This window comes from Silurus meridionalis, chromosome 12 (assembly GCF_014805685.1).
Source record: "Silurus meridionalis isolate SWU-2019-XX chromosome 12, ASM1480568v1, whole genome shotgun sequence".
NCBI lineage: Eukaryota > Metazoa > Chordata > Actinopteri > Siluriformes > Siluridae > Silurus > Silurus meridionalis.
Window position 1 is genome coordinate 14,644,109 of NC_060895.1, and position 26,324 is coordinate 14,670,432.

At 39.3% G+C, this 26,324-nt stretch overlaps 1 protein-coding gene across 11 annotated transcripts in view; it reads right to left on the minus strand.

Moving 5' to 3' along the window:
• Nucleotides 1–393: 393 nt before the first annotated feature.
• Nucleotides 394–26,324, minus strand: part of tenm4 (teneurin transmembrane protein 4) — a 202,193-nt gene continuing 176,262 nt past the window's right edge. For all 11 annotated transcript variants that reach the window (XM_046862857.1, XM_046862855.1, XM_046862856.1 and 8 more), the window contains 6 exons: nt 24,915–25,087; nt 21,871–22,106; nt 13,276–13,572; nt 10,732–12,346; nt 9,116–9,258; nt 394–3,281 (listed from right to left, as the gene is read on the minus strand). In XM_046862857.1, coding sequence (XP_046718813.1) covers nt 2,523–3,281; nt 9,116–9,258; nt 10,732–12,346; nt 13,276–13,572; nt 21,871–22,106; nt 24,915–25,087 — 3,223 coding nt within the window. In that variant the 3' untranslated portion in view covers nt 394–2,522. The remainder of the gene's footprint in view (nt 3,282–9,115; nt 9,259–10,731; nt 12,347–13,275; nt 13,573–21,870; nt 22,107–24,914; nt 25,088–26,324) is intronic.

Below are 26,324 nucleotides of genomic sequence, written 5' to 3' on the forward strand. Positions count from 1 at the left end.
GCAACCATTTCTTTCATGTTTCACGTGTTTAAGCTCTGCCAGACTAAGTGTTTCTTTTATTTCTTTTATTTATGTGGTTTTTTTTAATCTTCATTTCGTTTGCTGTAAAATTTGATGGAATGTGTATGTGTTATATTTGTCTATTGACATGGGCCAGGATTACTTTCATTAATTTTTTTTTGTATTTTTGTATTGTTTTACTTTGTTCCTTCTTTATGTAAAACAAAAAATAGGATTCTGTAATGTTCATCATTATTTGATTTATAAATTTTACAAATAAATTGACTGCAAAAAACAACAAACAAAAAATTTAATTATTTTGTTCTTCTGGATGTTTTCCTTAGAAACACAGTAGCACGACTATTCAAAACATGACAAAATAGTGACATTAAATAAATGTAAACACAAAATATTCTTTATTTTTTTCCTGCTTTACCTAAAGACTACACAGATTCACTGCTGTAGCTCTAAAAGGTATCTACATTGGCATTTTATTTACAGCTCATTTCTCGTCCTCTTATTTACAGATCCAAAGAGAAGCGCTAGAAACACAGTGTTGAGAACAAAAAAAATATAATGGAAAAAAAAATGTCATTAGTCCAAAACTTTAGAAAGTAATTACAGCCTCACGAAGCAGTTCTCATTGAAGTCACCACAATGCTTTTTTTTTCTTCGTTCAAACTTTTTCATTTTTTTAATACAGCAAAGAATTATGGCTGTATCCAACATCCAACTGACATCCAAATAAAAAAATATGCTTGACAGTATTATACAGGCCGTGATCACTGATACACTTATCTTCTCCACACCCAGTCCTAAGCCACACAAACTTTGAAAACAGATTCAGCTACTGTACGCTTACACAATAGGTGTGTGTTACACCGTGACACCATGTCCAACACATTAACACCATTTTGTTCCATCTCAGACACGTTTTAAAAGCCAGAGAGAGGCTACACCGGATGTTCTTCGAAGTTCAGTAGGTAGTCAAGCTATAGGACACACAAAAAGCAAGAAGTTATATCCACAAGGTGGGTTGCCAGATTGGCATGCATTTCAACCCCTCTGCTTGTAGACAGGAACTACACGCCTGCAGGCCGTAATGCATCTTGGGCAGCTGTGGGACTCGGGGAGTCTTCTCTTTTATATCCTGGCACTTACGACTTTGACCCTCAGGCATCCCACTGGGGTTTAAATCTGTCCTTAGCCCAGTGTCCACTGCTAGCACTCCACAGCTCAACATGTTCAGGAAGGGAAAGCCTGAGGAATGTCTGAGGGCATGTTCTAGTAATGTGCTGTTTGTTTTTGATTTTTCTTTCTTTCTTTTTTTTTTTTTTTTTTAAGTATATAAGCATTCCTGTCTCTTGCACAGACAGTGCACATGAGGAGCAACATTGGTTTAAAAAGCACATTACTAAAATAAATACTGTTATCCTTAAAGGAATTGTTAAGCATATTATAACCTTATTCGCTTCAACAATAAAAAACAAATGAATTTCATGGATTGACATTCCCAAACATAATATATATACACATATTCCATGTGTTGGAACACTAGGCATTGTTTAAGAACAACAATTTGCAATTAAAAGGGACAACAGTTCACATTTTGGTAATGTATTCACATTAGATATATTGTTCTTTTTTGATACATGTAACTATGAAATAGATTTTAGGTGATTTTATGTATCTTAGTAAAATATTCATTTTCATACAGATTTATTACAGTTTCCAACAATGTCATTTATATTCAATGTCATTTTACATTTTTAAAACCATCTTTATAGACTATTGGGAGATATTTTATTTTCCCACTTTCTCCCCTTTCTTTAAGGATAAAATCTCCTTCAATAAGACATTTTACATTATGTGTTCAGACTTTGAGCATGCCCTCCATAATTTTCCTTTCCATTTCTTTTTTTTATCTATTGGTCAGATTCAAATATTTAAGAAATACTAGGTATTCAAGCAGTCTTGAAATGGCACATCGCACCAATTCAAGAGTCAATGATGATAAGGGAAAGGGGGATCAGGAGCCTGAACAACAGACACTGTAGTCCTTGTTTAAGTGTGGCAGGCTTTCAAGTATAAAAAGAAGTGACTTAAAAAAAAAAGGCTCTCCTTGGCTGTGGGGCGAGAAAAGGCAGGGTGGAGTGATGCTGAATGTCAATCTGCTCACTTGCCAGTGATCAAAATGCATTAGCAGCCATCGTCCAGGATCCCTTTGAGCTGATCTGTAGAAAAAGTAATCAAAACTAAACCAATGTTGCCATATGTCATTCAACTAGCAGCCTCATTTGGCAGCCAAAAACTGTCACGTGATTCCAAAAAAGGAAAGAAAAGCACTTGGATGTCAATGCAATGACACTGTCAATGCAATGTCAACTGCCTGCAATCTGGTCTTAAGTAAGGCAGTTAAAAAACAAAAAACAAACATTTTAACAAACTGGTCACACAAGCAACATGTCTTTGGCAAGAAGTCCTAGACGTTGAGCCGGAGTGGGGCTTCCCTTGTGTTCGTGTCACCTGCGGCCCATCTCACTCTGGCGCAGAAAGTGAATGTTGCTGATGCTGTCAGCCAGCTCAGGGAACTGGTCCACAGGCACCACGTAGTAGCCGTCGTAGCCTTGCACACGGCCCGAGCTGAACAGCTGCTGCCGTTCAGTGTCTGTCCAGGCGCGTGAACCGTCCTCTCCCTGGCGCAGTCGGTGTCGTTCATGGTGCCAGGCAGCTGCCACAACTCTCTGCCGAGTCATCTCTAGCACCCGAGCCTTTTCTTCATCCAGACTACTGCCATAGCGCACATTCAGGCTCAGTGCACCATGCTGCAGCTGCACGTCGGTAATACGCCGAGCTCGGCCACCCAAGACAGTGTTCACCTGCTGCACCGTCACGTTAGTTCCTGTCTCCAGCATTCGCCGTCCCACTGTCATACCCAGCAACGCCAAGTCACCCTCTGCTGAAGATGCTTTCACAAAATGGTGCATGTCCATACCATCAATTGTAAAGTGAAGGTCTTGAAGGTAGACAGCCTGGTCTAAAACAGCAGCAAGCCTCCTGCCATCCTCACTGGCCAGGCTTATGATGTCAGCACTCACTTGACCCTCTCGGATGGCTAGCTTCACGCCCTTGCCGAAGATTGAAGCCCCTGAGGCGAAGAATGTACTGTAAGGGGATTGGGGGCAGCCAGCGCCACTTGCTTTGTAGATCTGGTCGAAACGCTCCAACCTGACAAAGGACTTAAGTTGTCTCTGGACCTCACACTGCACTCCGAGAACAGACTGCACACACAGACAAAAATTAAGATGTTGGTTATCGCAGTAGGTGTATTATTTTGATGCTATCAATGCTTAGTAAGTGGGTTGAATTATAGTTGAATTATCTTAAGATGCACTTATTATTACTCTGAACTCATTTGGTTTTGGATACAAATAATTAAAATACCAACAACTTAAAATCATATAGTGCTTAATGTTTGACTAATATGCTGAACTAATGTAATCAATTCAGCCTTGTGTTTTTATTTAAAAAATATTGAATTGGATACAATTATGAGGTCTTGGACAAAGACCCAACAGTAAAAGCTTGGGGGTGTTGGAATCTGAACTCATAACCTTCTAATCAGTTGCCTAGTTACCCAATGACTTAAGTCATCCATCTATCCATCCATCCATCCATAGTATGTTCTTTAAGTTTGTTTGACTAGACAAATACAGGTAGTCTCTCGGTTATGATGGTTCAACTTAAGATTTTTAAACTTATGATGACAATAGCGACACAATAATAAAAAAAAAGTTTACATTTTTGCACGGCTTTAAAATTTTTGTACAATATGTTGGGATGCTGCCATGATGTATGCATGTTTTTGTGTTTTAAAGCCCACTCTTTTTTTATCTGCATTACTGGACACTGAAACAAAGCACGTTCAACTCCGCCCTCCATTCGTGAACCAGCGCACGAGCGCACGTCCGCACGTCCGCACCTATCTTTACTTGCCACATACATATATATTGTAACGTTTATACATTATAGTAGTGTAAATTGTTCTGTTTTGCTAAATTATGTACTGCCATTTGTTAAATTATTAACAACTTACAGTATATCACCCCTTATTGATCACCATTCTTTAAGACTCCTGGGTAGGCTAGGCCTGTCTCGACTTGCGACATTCTATACTTAAGATATAAGTTACGATAGTGTCATCGTAGCTCATCTTCATCTTAAATCAGGAACTACCGGTACTTCTAATTATTATTACTCCTGCCATGACTATATCTTATTGAATTGTATCTGATTGTTAATGTAAATCAGCAAAGCCCATCTTTAAAGCCTGGCTTGAATGAGTTGTCTTCTAACACTCATAACACTTGTAGCCCTTTGTCTATGATACAATTAGCAATCTGTATTTAAAAACTCAGAGTTGGATTTAACAAAGGCTCTATAGAAATGAAACATAAAAATTTAACCCAGACTAGACACGTCCTGGTATGCACACAGAAATATCTACATTTGGTTTCACCACCTGTTTGCCCTGTAGCAGCAGGCTTGATTGCACCACCGTCTCTCAAGAGTAACTAACTCCCAAGAGTAACCGATGGCTGGCGCTGGGTGGATGATCTCAGCAGGAAGCTGTCTTTTTTTCTCCCTATGCTCAGCAACTCATCTCTTTCACAGTCCAGCTCTCAGTCTGCTTCATTACCACTTCAAAACACCTTTCATTTTCGTGTTCTGACTACTCAGTATAAGCCTTTTGGTATTGTGGTGAGATGTATGAACATAAGTACTGACTTTTACTGCTGGTAGCAGTGTCATTTATATCTGGTTCCAGTCATCTTCAGTGATTTAATTAAAACAAAATCATACAATTCTTGACCAATGACAGACCAATGACATACATATATATAAAACCTGACAGAATATCTTTGCCCACATGACACTAATCTGAACAACATGGAAGATAGAATGAAATAGTGAGGGCTGGATGCTGGCTATGAGTAGCTTATGCTGAGAAAGAAGAGGCAAAGGAAATTCTTGTCTTTTCTACCCTTCCTAGTTCCAAATATGTATTTCTCTTTCTCTCTCTTGGGACTGCCACACACACCTAATCTGTCTCAGTCAATGGCAAGTAAGGGTGTGAGAGCAAAGCTTAGTCGAATGGGTTCATCTGTTAGGTATCTCTGGCAGGACACACAGTCTCAAAAAACATTTCACACCTCACCACCCCAATTTGTAATACGCCAACTTTCTGACCTTGGTCACAAAATGAACGGGTGTGGGATGACAATGTCTGTCCTGTGGTCTACCACCATGCTGTCTGAGCTCTAAAAGGGATGCATCATTCAAGTAGCGTATGGTGGTCAGAGTGCCTGCGGTCCAGAGCACTGATCAAAGTCAGAAGCTAATGGTGGGCGCCACCAGGACTATCAGGCCACATACTCTTGTCAGTTTTGAACCCTGCAGGTCTGCCTGGCTTGTGGGCCTTGTGCAAGCAGCACTGAATGGGTGGTAGATTAAAAGCAAGCACTCACTTCGTTGCTGCTTTATGAAAATTTCCAGCATGTAACATCCATCACGATCAGTTTAAGAGGCAGCCAAACTCGTGCTTCGAAGCAGCGACAATTTAATTACAAGAGGCTGGCTTTTAGAGGAAATGCCAATACAGTAAAAATCAAGCCGTATGCACTATTTCTTCACTACTCCACAGCTGCTGCAGTCATATCAGGGAACAATGACGCTGGCCAGACTATGCAGATATGCATCAAGTACTTCAAAAGTAGTTATGGGTGGCAGGGTAGGAATGTTTATTTGGCCAGAATATGACATTAATTATTCAACAAGCATTCTTCACCTTCTACTAAAGAGGTGGACGATCCTTTTTGTGTGGATAATCATTAGATCAATATACTATAAACGAAGTTCTATGGGATTTCTGTTTCTTCCCTAGCATTATCTCAAACCACTAATTGCTCTCAATTGATTTGAAGTTTTAGGAGCACAATGCTTTTACCTTTTTTCTGATCTTAGTCCTAATCATCCCACTACTCTTCCTTTTCTTTGTCTCTTTTCTACCACATATGAATGCTTACTGGTACAAAACAAGGTGAAGAAACCTTCTAGCACTACTTCTTGAAATCTTGATAAAATGCTTATTCATGTGTGCAATAATGGAACCCAATTACTGCACTACTACAGCACTTTTTCTTGATAAACAACCACCCTGCTTTACGCTTTTCCTTCATGAGACTTACGCTTAAGCATTTCGAGGCTACTGTAAAAGCATACTATCCTGCTGGTGTAAATGGAGAAGCTATTGTCACAGATGTAATGAGTGGCTCTTTCCTCCTTCCCCTTTATCTTTGTGAATACTTTAAATGAAATACGGCCATTATGAAACAAACAGCCTACTTTAAACCCTCATAGGAGCAGCACTACTTTTGCAGAGGCCATTAGTGGGTTTTCTTAATGTAGCTTCTTTAAAAGCTCATAAATGACCCCATAATTATATTTCCAAAAAGCAATTTGGCCAGCAATTAGAATCATTTACTTCCTCCCAATAAAAAGGAAAATAATGTCTGTAGTGGGGTTGGGCTAATTTATGAGTAATAAAGTAGCTACACCTATACTAACGAGCCAGGAATTAATCTATTATTGATGTGTCTTATGAACTTTGGAACAGTACAGAAAGAAAAATGTAAACTGCAGATTATGTAAAAATTCCAGCTGAAATGTATTGAATAGAAAAATGTTAAGACTTGTGTAGGCTTAAATTAGGGCTTGAATTGCTCTAGAGAGGAAGTCTGCTATATGTTTAGGGTATAGCTCTATGTGGGCTAAGACTACACCCAAAGGAAACTGATGCAGCGCCTTTGCCAAGTATCCTGGGGTGATTTAAACTCTGCCCTGGCTGTTTATAGATCTTTACAGGACGGAAAGATCTGACAGGTCTCGGAAATTGCATTGCTTTCAACTTTTCAGTCTTATCATGTGGTCAAGTTAGTGATAATTAAAGTGCACATAGAAATGAGTCTAGCCAGCAGGCCTTTCTGTCATCTAATGCTTTCATGACCAGCTAAGAATATTTAATCAAATAACAACTAGGACTTATAACTGTGCATGCTGGCAAAATCAAACAGCTGAATATATCCAGTCTGGAAAAAGACTGTGTGTGTGATTACACTGTAACGACTATTTTCCAAAAGGGATTTCATTAAGTTGGATTTGAAGCACTCCGAGCAAATGAAAAAGAAAAACGGCTTCCAGAGTCTGTGTGGCCTTCAAAAATATCCCATAAATATGGTGGCCTGTATGCACTAAACAGATTAACAAACCAAAAAACCCACAGCAATTTAAAAAGCTCTATAAAACCAAAATCACAAATGCAAATTCAGAGACACATGAACTTTTACTCAAAATTGAATGGGTAGGTCCTTACTTAACATTGCCTGCTCATTGCTGGGGAAAATCATGCACAAATTATTATGTAATTAGTCTGCTGAAAAAGAATGAATCCTTACATGTGTATTTATAGTGAGTATATTAATAACCCGGCTTCATTTTTAGCATTTTTTATAATAATGCGCAAAGTTGACAGCATATCTAACATAAAATTTAATACATTTAATTCATACGAATAAAATTATAATGATTAAAATAATATCAACAAATTCCTTTCAGATCATATTTCCTCTTATTTAAAACTCCTCCAGCTTTCTGTCTTTCATGCACTCTCTGCCTAATGCATGTGATGTTATAAGGACCTTCCCTTTTCTGTTGAGAGATAATGTTGATGTGTTATGTTTTTCCACAGTGCATTTGGTTTGTTAATGTGTTTTGCAGGTAAATCCATTAAAGCACTGCAAAGAACATACTATACAGAATATAAAACAATGTCTCTGATGGTCCCAAACAACATTTGTTAAAATCCTTTCTTTTAGTATATTTGGCTCGCTCGCTCATGCTCCTTGAGTGTGTATGAGATACACGTGAACTTTGTCAGGCTGACTGCTTCAAATGGAGCCATCGCTTCACATTTAAAATCTCATATCTCAGACATCTGAAACCTGGGATGCCTCATACCTTCAAATGCCTGTCTATTATGCTGCATCCATTTGCAATTCAGACTATAATGATGAATTGTGGCCTCTTCAAATGCTTTCCTGACTGAATAGAAACCCTTATCAGCTGAAAGAAGGAATAGGACTGTACACTCCCTCCACATCTCAAATTCAACAAGCCAAATAGACATTTACATTAGTATGGTCCTTTTTTTATTATGACTCAAATTGACTTAAAAGCCTGCAGTGCTATATCGAGGGAGCAAGGTGTCTTTGGGTGTTAAGGAAAAACTCAGCCATCAACATACACCTAATGTGCGCCACTCTAAGAAAGTAACCTGACCCACACAACAAACAGCTTTTAAATTATTCAGGTGACCTGAAGAAGACACAAGGGTTTGATAAGTCTAAGAATCACACCATGTAAAGTGAAAGACGAAAGAAAAAAGGAGATAAAAGGTGTGTAAAGCTGAGCTGAAATCAATTGCCAGTGGTGGAGGAAATGTGGAATGAATTTCCTTAATGGCAGGGCTATTACAAGCACTCTTTATTTTGACCCCTAGTTTGAGAAGCAGGCGCAGGGGGCAGGCATGCGAGCCACTGATTTGAACTGATTACTCTGGGAACCATCAGAAGGCTACCATCTAAGGTGTCAGGTTGCCATTGATACAGGTTGAAGTCAAATGTGTGTCTTTAGTATCCTTCTCAAGACTGCCATACGTATTATTCCAGCTAATTACTTCCATGCCTAAACCTTAGTAAACAAATGGGAACATTTAGGCTTCTTATTTTGGAAAAAAAGGCCCCACAACATTAATCACACAACTCCACAAAATGACATTTCTCAGCCTATTAAAAAAACTTGAGCCCAAAGAATAAAAGAATTTACAAAAATGTCCTATGTTGAACCCAAAAACACAGGTTTACCCAAAATAAAATTATTAATTATATGAGTTCTTTAGCAACATAAATAAAATGAACTGAACTGAATTTGTTTAATGTATAAAACAAAAACAAGAGTGCATAAATACTTTTGGTGTTTAAGCTGTGTGTCTGCTTACCTTAGTGCTATCCCACTCCTGTGTATTCATCTGGGCAAGAATGAGCTCGTAAGATGGCTCCATGGCATCAGTAACAGGTTTGTGATAGCCAGGGATGACATTGTACAGCTGGAAGCCGAACGTCACTAACCAGCTGTTCACATCTGCAATGAGCCGTGTTGACAATAATTTGAGAATTCAAGCATTCAAACTGACTGCACGTATTCCACATGGTGGACACACTGATATTATGCACTGCAAAACAATTTTTCATTAAGAAGGATATAGGTCAAATGATTTCTTTTGACAAAATAAGCTCTCCTTAAACGCATTACAACTGAACATTGATTAGAGTGTGACCGTAGGCTAAATATGATGAATACAGGGATTACTGCATCTCAAGAAAACAAGTCATAATCCCAAGCATTATGCACTACACTGATACAATTTTAAGCATCACACAAAGTTGAATACCATTGTAGGTTGGGCTCAGTGTTTGTGTTGGTCTAAATTTCTCATTGTCTGCTTTCTTGTAAGACAAAGATTTCACACATTCTAAGATCAGAAACTGTGCACTGAATTTGTTTACAAATGTTGACTGCATTTACATTGTATAATAGAGAGTCATTGAACCATAAAACGTTAACTTTTTGTCAACTGCACCACTATGTTTCCAAAGTACTCTTCACTAGCTGTGACCGTGAAGTGCACTTTCGGAGCATCTTGATTATTTCTGCCTGGCTTTGCCTAATAGGACACGTTTAAACAGAAATATGCAATAGGACAGTGAATTGAAATAAAAATGTCAACATCATCAATTAAATTGAACACTAGAATCTATGCATGTATTTAAACATCTCAAGAGTGTTTTAGTGATTCCTCCTCCAAGTCTCGCATTAATGATATAGTTTAAAGTTTAATGACCATCATTTTAAATGTTAAGTTAAATGCAGTGGCATACAAATGCAAACCGCTGAAAGGCAAAGCTTATAAACATATTAACATGTTCCATACATTCCAGTTTCTTACTCTTGAATTTAATCAAATACACAAGGGGAAACTAAAACCCTAGGCTTTGATCCAAAATAACGAGTGCAGCTAATGGCCACTATTCTCAATCATTAATTTTGTCTTGGCAGTGCTGGCATTAAACAAGGCTTTGATTCTGGCCTGTAATGGGCTTTTTAAAGGCACTGGCACATACTACAGACAGGCATATAATATTTTGTCCCCTTCCAATAAAATAGCTGTTTGCTTGCCAAGCAAGGAGAAGCTGATACAACAGCCACTGGCTCTGATTTGAAAAGCCTCTATTGTGTTCTCTGGCTGGGGAGCATTCGTTGCTATTTTCCTTACTCATGCTCTGAGGCAACATAGACTGATGAGATATTTTGGGGGGAAGAGAACTGAACATAAAACAGGCATAAGAAGCCAGTGCATTGTCATGTTACCTGGGGAGGCTGAAATGGATATAAAAATACCCCAGGCTGAGCCCTGAAACAGCTGAAAAACCCTATATAAAACTCTTATAAAAGCATTCAGTTTATACAATGTATAATCTTCCATTAATTTAACACATGTTCTATTACAGCCAAGAGATTACAGAGCATTCAAAGATTCAATGGCTATGCACATACCTGTCATATAGCACTTAGTCTCTCGTGTGTTGCTCAGGGGGTTGTTATTCTTGAACATGTAGAGGTTGAAGGGCACTATGTTGTTGCTGTTTAGTTGCTTCCAGATGTCATGCTCAGGTGTGGTCCAGCGACCAGCTAAGACATCGTAATCTCTGCGGCCCATGTGCACTAGTTTTGTGAGGGGTTCATACAGGCCACCCTGGTATCCTACTACGAGTTGAAAGCTAGGGTTTGAGTCTAGGTAGACCTCTCCAAAAGCCGTATAGAGGATCTGCTTAATCATAAGGCCTGAACCACTGAATACTGCCAGTGGTGTGCCAATGTTGTCACAGGCCACATAGAACTCATCACCACTGCTCAGCTCCATGGCAAAGAGGTGTCCCTGCAGATCATAGTAAAGTGATGTTATTTCTGAGCTTGAGTGATTATACATATGGGTGACTCTTGTGGGACTGGACAGATCCGCGTAGAAGAACTGCAGGTGGTGTCCTTGACTGCTTCTGCTTGACACTCTGCGGCCCAGACCATCATAACGATACTTTATGCTCCATCCGCCAACCTTGCTGTAAGCTCTTATTAGCAAGCCAGCAGAGTTGTATTCAAAAAAGTCATTGCCTCTTTGCTTGAGAAACCCATCTTCATCCATCCTGTATTGGACATCTCCCAACCGCGTGATGCGGTCCCTTATGTCATAGCGTAGAGGTGTAAGGCGGGCGCTGTTTCCTGGACTCAGAAGGTGCAGGTTGCCATTGAGGTCATAACTGTAGCGCCACAAAGGCTTGTCATTTATGGACACCACCTGGATCTGGCCATCAGCATCATATTCATATGTGTACCGTGTGGTGTTGGCATAAGGGCCTACTTTTAACTCCTTGGCTACCACACGGCCCATGTTATCATACTGCACCATCATCCAGTACATTAGTGAACGGAAGATCTCATATTGCACCTCTTTGACTCGTCCATAGGCATCAAAGTGCTTTGTGTGGGTCATTACAGCGGTGGTAATAATCTGATTAATGTCATAATATATGACCCCAAACTTGCCAAACTGCTCTGTTTTACCAGATACGTCATCATAGCGGTACAGATCAATAGGCAGTGGCGTTTCATTGATGACAGCTTGCATACTTGTGACCCGGAAGCTGTTGTCATAGTTGTAGTCAAAACGGGCATTGACCATACCTTCCTCGCTGAAACGAAAGATCTGCCTGTCAATCAGTGGACCGATCTGCCGGTTACGGATGGTGCAGGTGAATCCCTCGCTTTGTAGGCTCACTGTCTTTAGCATGCCTGCTGCCTCATCGTATGAGAAAGCAACACGTGTCGTATCATATAAAATTTCGAGCAGTCGGGAAAGCTTGCCATATTTATAGATGACCCTACGTCCTGTGCCTTGGTGAATGGTTTGCAAAAGCAGACCATCTTCACTGTAATCATGCAGCACCGTGGCATTGCCCTCAGGGGGCCTGTATGTGTTTCTATAGTAACCAATAGAGCGGGTTGTCTCTAGTGTATGCCGGGCCACATTGGGCATAGTGACAGATGAGAGACGATCATTTTTGTCAAACTCGAAGATGTACTGTCGTTGGCTGTACAGCAAAAGCACCATGGACTGCCAAGGGAAACATAAAATGACAGTGTTTTTGAGTCAATGAAGCATTATAATTTGAAGCACATTTGTGAAAACTGCCTGAAAATGTTAAAGCCTTAAATGTTAAATTCTTTGTCAATGGAACTGAAGGTCATTACGAGCCCAGGAGTCACATTTTGCTATGTGATTAACGGCGCAACAAACTGTGGGGTGTCACACATTGGCTTCAGGGGGTATACAATTACAAATAGCTTGATAGCTTGCTGCAAAACAGGCTGAAAAATGTTGCAAGGCAAATTCTCATTAGATGGCTCCATAATCAGGCTCTGCTCAATAAGAGTGCAAATAATATTACCTATTATAGAGTTCAAGGAGATAATTTTATAGTGTGTATGTATATATATATATATATATATATATATATATATATATATATATATATATATATATATTTTTTTTTTACTTTAAGCTTTCTAATATAGCAGCACATGCCAGAGTTTGAACTTTTTGAAAGGCAAACTCACAAATAATCCAGGTTTATGAAAGATACATTTAAATAATTGTAAATACAACCTAAAATGTACTCTCAGCCCTTCAGCACTGTTAAAAGGTTTAAAGGTTTAAAATCAAATATAAAACTCGGATTTGCATTGGTTCCTGTATTTTTACATTTGCAAAACCTGGTATCTAATTAGCAAGACAAAGACATTTTACCTTCTCTAAAATGGTGCTATTTTGGGCATAACTACACTGTCAAGCTGTCAGCAGTAACAATGCATAATGTGAGCAGAGTTTATCAGACAGTTTAACTGCTAAGTTAAAACTTGATAATACCACATAAAGCCAGAGAACAGAGATGTGGTAGAAGGGTCTTAAGCAATTTTACTCACATTCCAATCAAGTATAATAATTATTATATTTATCACTACAATGATTTCAAAACTGTTTACCTTCTCAAGGTAAGTATAGCTCCATGACTTGCCATCTGCAAATATCTGTGAGGTGATTCTTCCATTTTGGTCATATTCCATTCGGATTGACATGGTTCCTCTTTGAATGCCAGCCACATGCCCTCCAGGGGAATAGGTAACATTGACCCCATTCAGACGGTTACTCGGTGCCCACAGGGTAGGTCTGCCTGCATGGTCGTAGTGGATCCTTAGAGTAAATTTTCTGTGATCATCATATACTTTCTCTGTCCGAGTGATGCGATCAAAATCCATAGACAACAGATTTCTGTTATGAACCTGCCGAAAGAAAAATGCAAAGAATTTATATAAAAAATGGCTAAAGGTGACCTTAATTTCCTTTACATAAATAATAGTCGGGTATTTGGAGTCTAGATATTAATAAATTGATGTAATTTCCATAGATTTTGTTAGGAAAAATGAGAGAGAGAGAGAGAGAGAGAGAGAGAGAGAGAGAGAGAGAGAGAGAGAGAGAGAGAGAGAGAGAGAGAGAAGGTTGGATAATGGAGATGGTGAAGCAGGAAGTAGATAGGATTAGTAAGGAGAAAGTGAGAGCAGCTAATAAGAGGATGAAGAGTGGAAAGTTGGTTGGACCAGATGACATACCAGTGGAAACATGGAGATGTTCAGAAAAGATGGTAGTGTTTTTTTTAACAAGATTGTTCAACAAGATACTGGAAGGTGAGAGGATGCCTGAGGAATAGAGAAGGAGTGTGCTGGTACCAATTTTTAAGAATAAGGGAGATGTGCAGACCTGCAGTAACTACAGGGAAATTAAGTTGTTCAGTCTCACCATGAAGTTATGGGAAAGAGTAGTGAAAGCCAGGCTGAGAGAAGAGGTGATCATATGTAAGCAACAGTATGGTTTCATGCCAAGGAAGAGCACTACAGATGCAATATTTGCTTTGAGTATGTTGATGGAGAAGTATAGAAAAGGTCAGAAGGAGTTGCATTGTGTGTTTGTGGATTTAGAGAAAGCGTACGACAGGGTGAAGAGAGGAGTTGTGGTATTGTATGAGAAAGTAGGGTGTGGCAGAGAAGTATGTGAGGGTGGTGCAGGACATGTATGAAGACAGTGTGACAGCAGTGTAGTGCAGTGGGAACAACAGACTGGTTCAAGTTGGAGGTTAGACTGCATCAAAGATTGGCTCTGAGCCCTTTCCTGTTTGCAGTGGTGACGGACAGGTTGACGAACAAGGTCAGACAGGAGTCTTCATGGACTATGATGTTTGCTGATGATATTGTGATTTGTGGTGAGAGTAGAGAGCAGGTTGAGAAGAGCCTGGAGAGATAGAGGTGTGCTGGAGAGAAGGGTAATGAAAGTAGGAGTAAGACAGAGTACATGTGTGTGAATAAGAGGGAGGGCAGTGGAGTGGTGCGGTTGCAGAGAGAAGAGATGGAGAAGGTGGAGGGGTTCAGGTACCTGGGGTCAACAGTGCAAAGTAATAGAGAGTGTGTTAGAGAAGTGAAGAAAAGAGTGCAGGCAGGGTGGAGTGGGTGGAGAAGAGTGATAGCAGGAGTGATTTGTGTTAGAAGAGTATCTGCAAGAGTAAAAGGGGATGTTTATATGACTGTGGTGAGACCTGCGATGTTGTATGGTTTAGAGACAGTGGCATTGATAAAAAACAGAAGACTGAGCTGGAGGTTGAAGAGTTGAAGATGAATTAGAAACAAGTTCATTAGCGGGACCATGCATGTAGGACATTTTGGAGACAAGGTGAGAAAGGCGTGATTGAGATGGTTTGCACATGTGCAGAGGAGGGACATGGGGTATATTGTTAGAAGAATGCTAAGTATGGAGCCACCAGGAAGGAGGAAAAGATGAAGGCCACGGAGGAGGTTTATGGATGTGGTGAGGGAGGACATGCAGGTATTTGGTTTGAAACAGGCAGATGTAGAGGACAAGGTGATATGGAGAAGAGTGATCTGCTGTGGCGACTCCTAACAAAATCAGACAAAAGAAGAAGAATTTCCATAGTTTTTTTTTTCTTGCATGGTGAACCACAGACAATTGTTGGGTCTCCTGTCAGGACAAGGGGAATGTGAGAAGTTCATTGATCATTAATACTCGCTCACCATGCCTTTAAGGAAATAATTACCCCGGTTAAAGAAAAATTCTGGGAAAAATCAGTGGTGCTGATAGAAGGCAGATATAATCAAAAGACTCGCTATAGGATTCAAATGGCATGTCACACTGAGCATCAGTCCATTTTAATGGGTAAGGGCTTTCTGACTCAGGCACATGGTGAGATTAAAGAAAAGAGTCAATCATTGGAAGGTGCTAATCCGTAGGACACTTCCGGGTCAATGCAGAAGGACAGAGAGGAAGAAAATGAGTCATATTACGGCTTTGTCTGCAAAAGAAACCCATATATACACATGTGAGGATTGCCAGAGCACAGAGACTAAAGTCCAATCTAGTCCATTACTTTGCACCATGTACCTTGCATTAGAGACCTGCACGGGACGGATTTTTCAGTCCCGCTCCTGCAAAAAAAACGTTTTCTTCCGCAATATTCAATTATATTTAAATATTCAAAATATTTGTCCGCTCCCGCCCGCAAAAACCAGCAGGTAAAATGTATAAGTACATTTATTTTCAATGTACTGACTGCTTCTTTCTGTTACTTGCTTCACTTTTGTATCCAAATAAAAAACGAAACATAGATCATCAACTTAAATTATATTAAAAAAAAGAAAAGAAAAAAAACAGGCCTTGTATGTTCTTTGATAACGAAGTAATACCTGTAGCACTCAATCTTGCACTTCAGACATTTGTGCCTGAACCAAACGGGAGTTCGCTTCCCACCTTGTGCCTATAAATTGGTTTATTTTATTTTAGTTGCTTTCGTGCATTAGATAAATAACAGTTGATTTGAATTAATTAATTAATTATATATATATATATATATATATATATATATATATATATATATATATATATATATATATATACACACACATATATATACATATAAATACATATATTAAATAAATAAATAAATTAAAATCAACTGTTATCAACTGTTATTACTATAATTAAATTATTTTATTCTCCCGCAACCACGAGTATTTTGCCGTAGACAGGTAGGCTAGATTACAAAGCTAATGAGCAATTTTTTATTAAAATACAAATAAAGAAATATTTTTACTCAGATATAAAAAAATTTCCGGTGGAGTTTATTTATCAGTAAACATTTGTTTTACTGATGCGCCAAGTCTCAAATCAGCACCGAAATCCGCCATGATGCGCACAATTAACCATCTGGGGTTGACAAATTTTGTGCCATTTTTCCTCATAACGCCGAAACGAACTTAAATTATTCTGCCTTTTTTCATGGTACAGCTAAAAGCATTACATCATTCAAATCTGTAAAGGGTCTAAGTTTATTTGTATGCACTTGAAATAACAACAAAATGCTGTGCTTTTAAAAAAATAAAGAAAACAGATGGGGGGGTGCTCTCTGCTGTCTCTGTCATCTTTCTTCACAGACACATAAATAAAGCATGCTGAATCTAAGTGAATACTCGCCTCACAGATATAATAAATATATAAATCAAAAGCTGGAAATGTTTACTTTTAAATAAACGAATTCACATTGAATACAAATATTCTATAAATATGTAATCTGTAAAAAAGTTAGAAGAGGTGCAGTTTCTCCGGTATCACCTTATTAACCGTCTGTGTGAAAACAGCAAAGATTCTGTTTAGTGTCCTGATAATTTACGTAATTTAAAACACCACAATACTTTTAAAGGTTTACAAGAATATTTTGTCTTCATGCTCCATGTTAAATAATAATAAACATACATTTGCATAAAGCATCAATATTGGTCCATGCCCATGTTGATTAAAGTATTAAAAAAATATAAAAATATTGGAAAGTATTAATTTATGGTACATTTAGAACAGATAAAAATGTGCAATTATTGGTTAGTTAACTCATGACAATCACGCAGTTAATCGCAATTAAATATTTTAATCGATTGACAACCCGAATATTAATGACGTGAGGTCTAGTTACCAGCCTGACACTAAAACAGGTAGTAGTAGTGGCTACTTTTTACTTAAGTACATGTCAGAGCCCAAACTTCTTTACTTTAACTTGAATAAAAAAGTATAGTCAGTACTTCAACTTTTACCAGAGTATTTTAAAACATGAGTTTCTGTACTTCTACTTAAGTGAATGATGTGTGTACTTTTGCCACCTCTGGTCTCTAGCTTTTATCTAGTCGCAAACTATGTCTCAAATAGAGGCATTTCAAAGTAGACAGCAAGATTTTTGAGGCATAAACAAAAAAAGAACATGAACATCTCTCCACAGACAGTAACCTGAGCTGCTCCAGCCAGAAAATCTGAACCTGAGGTAAAAAAAAAAAACATATCTCCTTCGGGACCTTCAAGTCTAGTTAAATACAATTTCAACTTATTGAGTAATACCAATTATATTAAGATATATTCAACCAAGAAATGCTCAAATGCCACATCTGATCTGCTGTCAGTGCTTGGATAAATCCTCAGAAATCAGGATCGATTCCCTTGGCCCATGTCGATTTAAGTATGATTAAAGCTGATCACTTCAGGTATGAGCACGTATCTGGGCTTGATATGCTGTGTGTCTTAGTAAAGTCTTAAAGCAGCTTTTCTCATTGTCTTTGGCTGCTGTCCAATGGCACTAGAGGAGACGAGTGTGAAAGTGTTCTCACATATCTCTTGCATGCTGAGAGCCCTTGTCTGTAAAGGGCCAATTACACCAGGGCCAATTAATGTCACTAATGCCAAGTTTAGAGGATTACTTTATACTTAAATTAAGGAACTCATGAACTTCCAGCAAGACATACAGGAATGAAGAAGATGCCTCCAACCTTAATAGATGCCAATAAGAAAGTGTCCTGCAGTTCTCTCAATTCTATCGTGTAACAAAGACAACCTGTGTTTTTCTTTTTTTGCATATATTTTGCATATATAAAACACAAACACACACCAGCCAGTACTGATAGACAATCATATAATAATGAGAACATAAAACTTTCATTGAGAGTGAATTGGAGTATGTTCTGCCTTTGAACATATTTGTATCCAACGAGGTTTTTTTTTTAATCAAGGTGGAAATGAGATGAGGAGAAGTGATTCTGCCAGCTCTGGCTGAACAGACTTAAAGAGAGAATCGAATATCTAGGGAAATGGCTCACATGTTTTAGATGTTTTAAAATGAACTGAAAATAGGCTAAAAGGCATTAACTTAGGAAAGACAAATATAAAGGTTATTATAGATTTGATGCAGGCCATTTATAATGGCTCCTTCTACACTTATGATCAAAAAATAAAATAGAAGGACACAACACACAAATAAATCTTGATGTATTGTCTTGATGATGGATATGCCATTCAGCATCAACAAAAGAAACATCTCCATATGCAACATTCACACACATTTGCAGATGTCTGTCTTTTGTGTTCTCATTAAATTCAAGGTTTTGTTTTGCAGTTCCAATATTTGCCTGCGCTTTCTGTTCTAAACATGTCCCGGGTATTTCTCTGATAAGAACTCTAATCTTATTTGTTCAGTGCGATTTTTTGCTTCCTCGAGCAAACAAGTGTGTCTGCATGTTTACTGTGCCTGTTTGGAGGTAGTATATGACACCATTCTATTAAATGCATCCCAAAATATCCAAAAGATTGTGTGCACATGTTTTGTTACTGAGGCTCTGAGGATGGCTTTCTGCTTTTGTGTAATTTCACTTTGCAGTAGATGGAGAATTTCTCCCCACTACACTCCCAAAGCCTGGGGGCAGATAGGTGGCATGTTGCCATGGAGAAAAACAAAAATGTAATGTCCTGGCAGCAGAACCCGCAAGCTCTCCTAATGGCACGGGTTGTCACGGTGATAAGCACATGGTACACGCGATACAGAGACATCACTGCGGTGTGCCGGTGACATGCTTCGTAGTAGAACAAGCTTTACTGAGAACAGAGTGCATGGTGTGTGTGTGTGTGTGTGTGTGTGTGTGTGTGTGTAAAATTGGGTGGGTGTTTCCACCAGTAGACATGTACAGAAGGGATGCGCACACACACACACACACACACACACACACACACACACACACATACACACACACACACAGTCTCTATTTTGCCTCAATGTAACAGCACATGTCCTGATTCAAAGCTTCTTATGCTGATTCATGCTTTCTAATGCACACACACACACCTCTCCATGCTCTTACCGAACCAATGTAATCTAACACAATATCTCTTGATTCCTTTAAAATTCACCCCTTTTTTCCCCCACCATTTCACTGTAATTAAATATATACACACACACACACACACACACACACACACACACACACACACACACACACACACACGCACGCACACACAAATACACACCACCCGAAGGGGTTCAGACTATTCTATACATTTTCCCTATTCCCTCAAGACACAACACAGGGTTATTAAACCAGCCGCTATTCACCAGCTGAATGGCACCTTGTGACCAGCTGTCCGCTATGCTGCCTGAGCTTACAAACCACCCTGCCTGCGGCCCCCTGCATCAAGTTTGCTTACACAAACAGAAAGCGGGCATGCTGGACAACATGGTGTAGCAATTCACGGTGAATACATCCAGATCCGACGTCCTTGACTGGCCGCTAAGCCATGGTTCAAATCACAAATAGGTCGTCGTGTGTTGAAGGCTGTGCCGGATAGCGGCTAAAGTGGTTTTCCCATTATCACGTCTGTTATTACAGCACTGGCAGATGAGTGCGGGTCAAAGCGTCCCGGTAACTGGGTCGCACACTTTGATTCGGTTATTACTTCCCTGGAGGTTGGAAGGCACAATCGAAAGCCGAAGTGACATGACTCGTCCTCTTTCCCATGAGCAAATCTCGCCAAACAAGGTCTGTGGTGACTCTAGCTTATTAAGGCGATTTCTATACAACCAGCCCTGAGACGCACCGAGGAGATGGATGGAGGTGTCAGGGCTTTACAGTGAGGAAAGACTCTGGGTTTTTAGTATCAGGGGATTCATTGCTGCCCTAGCTGTTGACCCAGTCTTCAGGGTCAGAAAGTGGGATGCTACACAGTGATGGATTGACTGCTGAGGAGACACTGTGAGCTCGCCCATACTCTGTGACCTTGGCAAGCAGCTCCATGCCTGCCGAGGCTGGGTCAGAGCTTAACGGTGCCATCATAAAAGCGCCCATCGTTCAAAAAGACAGGTGTGGTCATCAACAATGTCTATAAAGAGCAAGAGAGGCTGTAATTAAAATGCAATTAAAGCTGCAGCAGACTCTTCTGCATTTAGATGAGTCAGTGTGCATCTGAGAAACAGTGTCAGACCCTCACACAATTAATCCAGCCAACACTGGGGCAACATGCTCATCCGTGTGGACTTATTTCTGACTGCGCGGGCTTCGCTGCCAGACTGACTTTGTAGGAGGTGTGTTTGTGATTCCGTATTTGTGAGGCCACACTGGGCACTTTTCTGTATGTGCTAGAGGTGGTGCGTGGGCATGTGCCATACCACAGAGATTCATAATCTGTGAGCGAGTAGGTGAATAGAAACAAGGTCTTTATGTCTTTTGAGCCTGGGGGCAATGAGGAGTAAATCTAAATGAGTTATTTTGTTTGTGTACATTGCTTAGTTTCTCAGATGGGAAGAAAGCCTATGCTTATTTTACATTTTATAAATAAATGCATATGATTACAATTCAGAAACCACCAGTTTGAAAAACTGAGTACACTCTTACTGCTTCTATATAAATTAAGAGGCTAGTAGCAGCCAAGTGGTGCTAATCAATTGACTAACTAACCATCAGCCAGTGTGAGGACCTCTGTTTAGCAGTTTGCTGGTCTGCAGCATTCAGGTGTGTGTTAGCACAATGTCAAGGAGGGAAGACATCAACAATGATTTGGATGGGAAAGGTTATAAGGGCATTTTCAAACAATTTAAACCGCCTCATTCTACAGTCAGTAACATTAGTCACAATTGAAAAACATTCAAGACAGCTGGCAATCTTCCCATAAGTGGGCATCTCAGCAAATTCACCCCAATGTCAGACCATGCAATGCTCAGAGAAATAATAAAAAAAAAAGGTTACATCTCAGACTCTACAGGCATGGTGAATCTGAAAGTTCATTACAGTATAATTAGAAAAAGACTGAACAAGTATGGTTTATTTAGAAAGGTTACCAGAAAAAAAGCCTCTCCTCTAGTTATATCTGAACAAATCACAGACCTTTTGAAACAATGCCCCTTGGAAAGATGAGATGTGGAGATGATTGTAATTAGTAATGATTAGTAAATTTGTGAATTGTAACCAGTAAAATAAGTTGGTGGTAGCATGGGAAAGGTTTGGCTGCTTAGCTGGTTTGTTCATTATTGAATTCTTGTTCACAAGTGTCAGACACTATGTGACTCAGCATAGCGAAAAATGATAGTGATGCATGCTGCTTTGGCCCTTGCAGCCAGGAATCCTTCAAAGTTTTTACGGATGATCACTTCAGACTGGTGTCTGTGTGTATGTGTGTGTGATTGAGAGAGAAGGAGAAAGTCAAAGATCAATTCTCACCCTCAGCCGGCGTCCATAAACTGTGACCTGTCCCCGTGCTTGCTCTTTCCGCTGTCTCCACTCCACTAAGTTGAGGCCATTATCTATGGGAAGGGTGACGTTCCTCCTGCTGACTGTTGGGTTCACGGTACCCGAGAGCAGGTGTCGCTCTGTGTTCAGCGAAACTTCCATGCCATTAGCCAAAACCAGCCGGAGCGAGCCATCCAGTCCAATGTAGTAACTGTTCTTGACTTGATCTATGGAGAAAATAGAGTAGGAAGGAAAATTGTTACAGTAGGTTTAATGTATGGAATGTGTTATGGCCACTTTAAAAAACAAACTCTGGGTATATTTTGACTAAACACTAAAGACATCTACACACCTCATTTTGATTCGTGTAGAAAAGGAATTGAGTTGTTTTATCTGAAATGACCTTGGACCAACAATAAGTGATTGATGCTAGAGAGTAAACGGTCTCTCCGTGTGAAAAGTCTAACAACGGAAAAGTGAGAGGTGTATGTGTATGAATGGGGGGTGGAGGGTGTATTGAAATAAACATGTGTATCAGCAAACATGAAGAGATGGATCTCTGCGTTACCAGGTGCTCTATCTGAGTGACAAATTTCACTGGGGTGGAGATGGAAATAGATTGATGTGAAAGAGAAACAAAAAATGAAGATAAATAATGCAGGGAAGGAAAGATGCAACAATGCCACCAATGCAACACACACGAGTAAGTATCAGTCAGCACTTTTACTGGGCCCACCATGAATAAAATGCTCATTACCGGCCACTGCGAATTAATGAGTTGATGAGAGCTACGCTCATTATGCTGCAGTGCTCTCAGCCTAAACAGTAATGTTCAGCCAGCTTAATCCTCCCCTGTGAAAACATGTGTTTCACATGTAATGTAAACTGAAAGGGACAGTTATGCAATTTAAATGATTGCATATTAAAAATGAATCATTGCACAAGTTATCCATGTGCACTAATTTAATGGTATTTAAGGTCTAGTAATCTAGAATGCTGTGTGAAGTACTAAATGAAGCCTGTTTGTGCTTAAAGTATGATTTAGGCAGGTACAAAAGGAACTTCATAGTCAGACCAGAATGAAGCATGCCTGCATATAATTATAGTATAATGAAGAATGACCTTCAGGAAATATGAAAAACCAAAAATTATTAAAAAAGAAAGTACAACTATAAAAAATAGCCCTCTTGAACACACACACACACACACACACACACACACACACACACACACACACACACACACACACTTGAATGCAACGCTTATAAATACCACAAGGTCAGTGCCTTTGAGAGATGCCTATATCCAATTGATTTAGTGTATAAGCACAGCCAAAATGGTTTCCAGTTACAAAGCAGACAAGAGTGAATTAATTAGCAGCAAAGAAACTGGCTCTGCACCCGCACTACCTCTCTCCCTTCTCTCAGATTCCTAGCACAAGGTCTTCATTCTGCTTTGACCAACAAATCTGAATTCTATAACCTCTACATTAACTGAATTGAACAATCTTCTCATATGTTCATAGATTTGTTCCTAATTTGAAACCATTCCAACAGCAACGATCTGTGTGGTTATATATAGAGAAAAGTAGTTAGTCTGGAACAAAGAAATAGTGATGTTATAGATTTTGGTGTAGTATCATTTCATCACAATGACCCCTATTAAAACACTTTAAAAAGGCTTCTAATATTAATGAGCAATATTTCTACAGAAAAAAAAATCTCACACTACTCACACTTTAAAATGATAGACTATTAGTCTTAGGATGTGTTCTTTAATAGAGACTTCAGTGCACATCTGCACACTAAGTCTCGATAGGAGCACCTGCTAAATGCTGTAAAAGTAAATGTATTATGCCTTCTTTCCATCCTTCGAGCAGTAATGGACATTGGAACAAATAAGAGTATTGCGACACACACACACACACACACACACACACACACACACACTCATCTATTATTGTTTATACACAGAAATAGATGCATAGGTTTGGGACTTTGAATGATAACAGATGTCCTGACAGCCAGAAGTAAAACCTCTGGAACCATCTACGCTTGGTATCGATTTACGTTATTGTATTTTCAAGCCTGTCAAATTCGATCAGTTATAAAACCTGTCTGGTCCTTAAACTGATAAAAATGTGGTGCAGTTCTATACAAACATTTGCTGGTTTAGCAAAACAGCAAATGCGGAAATGCACTTAATGTTATCTTTCAGATGCTGTATTATTGGGCCTAACTTAAAACCCAGAAAAAGGTGGGCTTTCAAATCAAGCGCCTGTGGGAGTATGGCAAAATCATTACAACTTTTGACTGTGAAGACCAAAGAAACAGTGAGTTCAAAGGCGATTATTGGAAATCAATGAAGTGCTTGGTCAGCTGCATAGCAGGATATCAAAATGCCAAAGTATGCAAAGAAAAATGACCAGTTTATGCACACGACCCACGACCTCTGACATGTTCCTTTGTCCTGAAATCGGAGTGATTAAGATTGGGTTTCCTACAGAAGACAGCGGAGCCTTGGCGTGTGAAGTAGAAGGATGGAAAATCTATGGCTGCTTTTTATCTTTCTATAAAAGATGTGTGTTCTGTAAATTTCCTCTGAGCGAGAACACCAAAACACATTCATTCGTTCTTTTATTCATGAATCTACACATGTGAAAGCAAGCAGAGCTGGTTGTCAGCAATAAGTACACTGTTATCCACATACATATTCAGGGTTGCCACAAAAAATAAAGCACTGTTTTCTGAGGGCATGGTAATGTTGCAGGTGTCCGAGGTGAACAGCAGCTTAAGCAGTGTAATGAATCAATCTCATCCTGGCACAATGCAGTCTAGCACTTAGTGCTAACTAATTAAAATGGTCACAACAGTGAAAGAAAAAATCCAGGAGATAATAGATGTGAATGCTACCAGTCTTGACACATTTCATGGTTAAAATTGCTTATCACAGCTCACATTACACATTTCAGGTAGGCTTGTAATAATTTGGAGGATTTTTCATGTATTACCTCATAAGCAGTTTGGACAACTGACCTTGCATGAGTGTGTAAAAGGTTCCAGAGGCTGAGAGGTTGGTTGTGACGATAATGTCCTCTTTGTTGGAGCCTTCAGCCTGCACCCGCACGGCACCATCAGAATCAGTGCGGTAGCTGCTCACCCTGCCTGTAGGGTAGGTCACGTTTGTCAGTCGCCCATAACTGTCATACCTGAGGAGGGTGTCAGACAGAAAGGACCAGAAAAAGAGAAAGACAGACATGCAGAAGAGGGTTAGAGACCAGGCTATAACTGTTGGAAAACTTGAAAAAGCTATTGGTACATTACTATTATTCTTAAATTCTTCACTCAAGCTTTCAAAGTGATCTCATATATACAACAATACAACTAATGCAAATAGACAATTAAAAACAAACAAAAAAGAAACAGAAATTCATGCATTAAATATTGGCCAAAGATCACTGTAAAGTTTCAGTTCTGCAAATTAGTTTAGCTTATAAAAATAGTTGCACAAACGCCTCTATGCCAACAATCAAAAAGCAATAAAAAGCAAAGCACAGCTTAACAAAACACCCTGTCACATCCTAGAGCACTGCAAAAAAGTCGGCTCTCTTTAAACACAACCTGTCCTCTAAAATTATGAGCGAGCACATCTTGTCCAAGACTTTTATCAGGCATGTGATTGAAGCCCGTGGAGGTCTCAGAAACGTCTTGTTTCTCTAATAACTTTCAAAGCGGAAGTGACGGCAGCAGCTGGTCTGCAGCACTGGCCCCCTTCCACTCAGTCTCATCAGAATGAAATGAAAGACAGAAAAGGCAGAGCTGATGCTGACAGAAATTTGATCTGATTTGCAGGGTAAAGTGCTGGGGAGAAACACACAGCATGGTATTAAAGTGCAAAATGGAGTTGTCCGCTTTTATTTCCATGAAAAGTAGTAATGGGATATAAACTTCTAGACTTCAGCACTACTTTTCTACATTGATCATGAAAATGGTGCTGGAAATGAAGTAAAGCAAAAATATTACTTTCTTTTTTTTCCATGCGATTAAATACATATACTTGCTCTCGGGCAATTCAGCTCCAGTTAGCCTCACTCCAGCTATGCGACCTGAGTGTCAGGATGTTAATATTATGGAAGTTATTAGACTGAGCTGTGGCCTATTTTCTGTCTCAATTCCCTAGCAGGATAAGACAAATGAGTTGCCATACCATAAGACACTAAAATGAAACAGATAATGATTTTATACCTCTTGAGCCCCAGCAGCAATCACATTAGCCTTCTCTTAAGAACAAAGCAACAAAAAACTCTTTAATTACAATGCAACAGCTTATTTGCATGAGAATTTTCTTTTATATATACACCCCAGTTTCACTCAGTTTGGTCATTTTGCCAGCTCCCACCAACTAGCTTGCTCACCACTTCCTCTGAGACATGAAGCTTTTCTAAA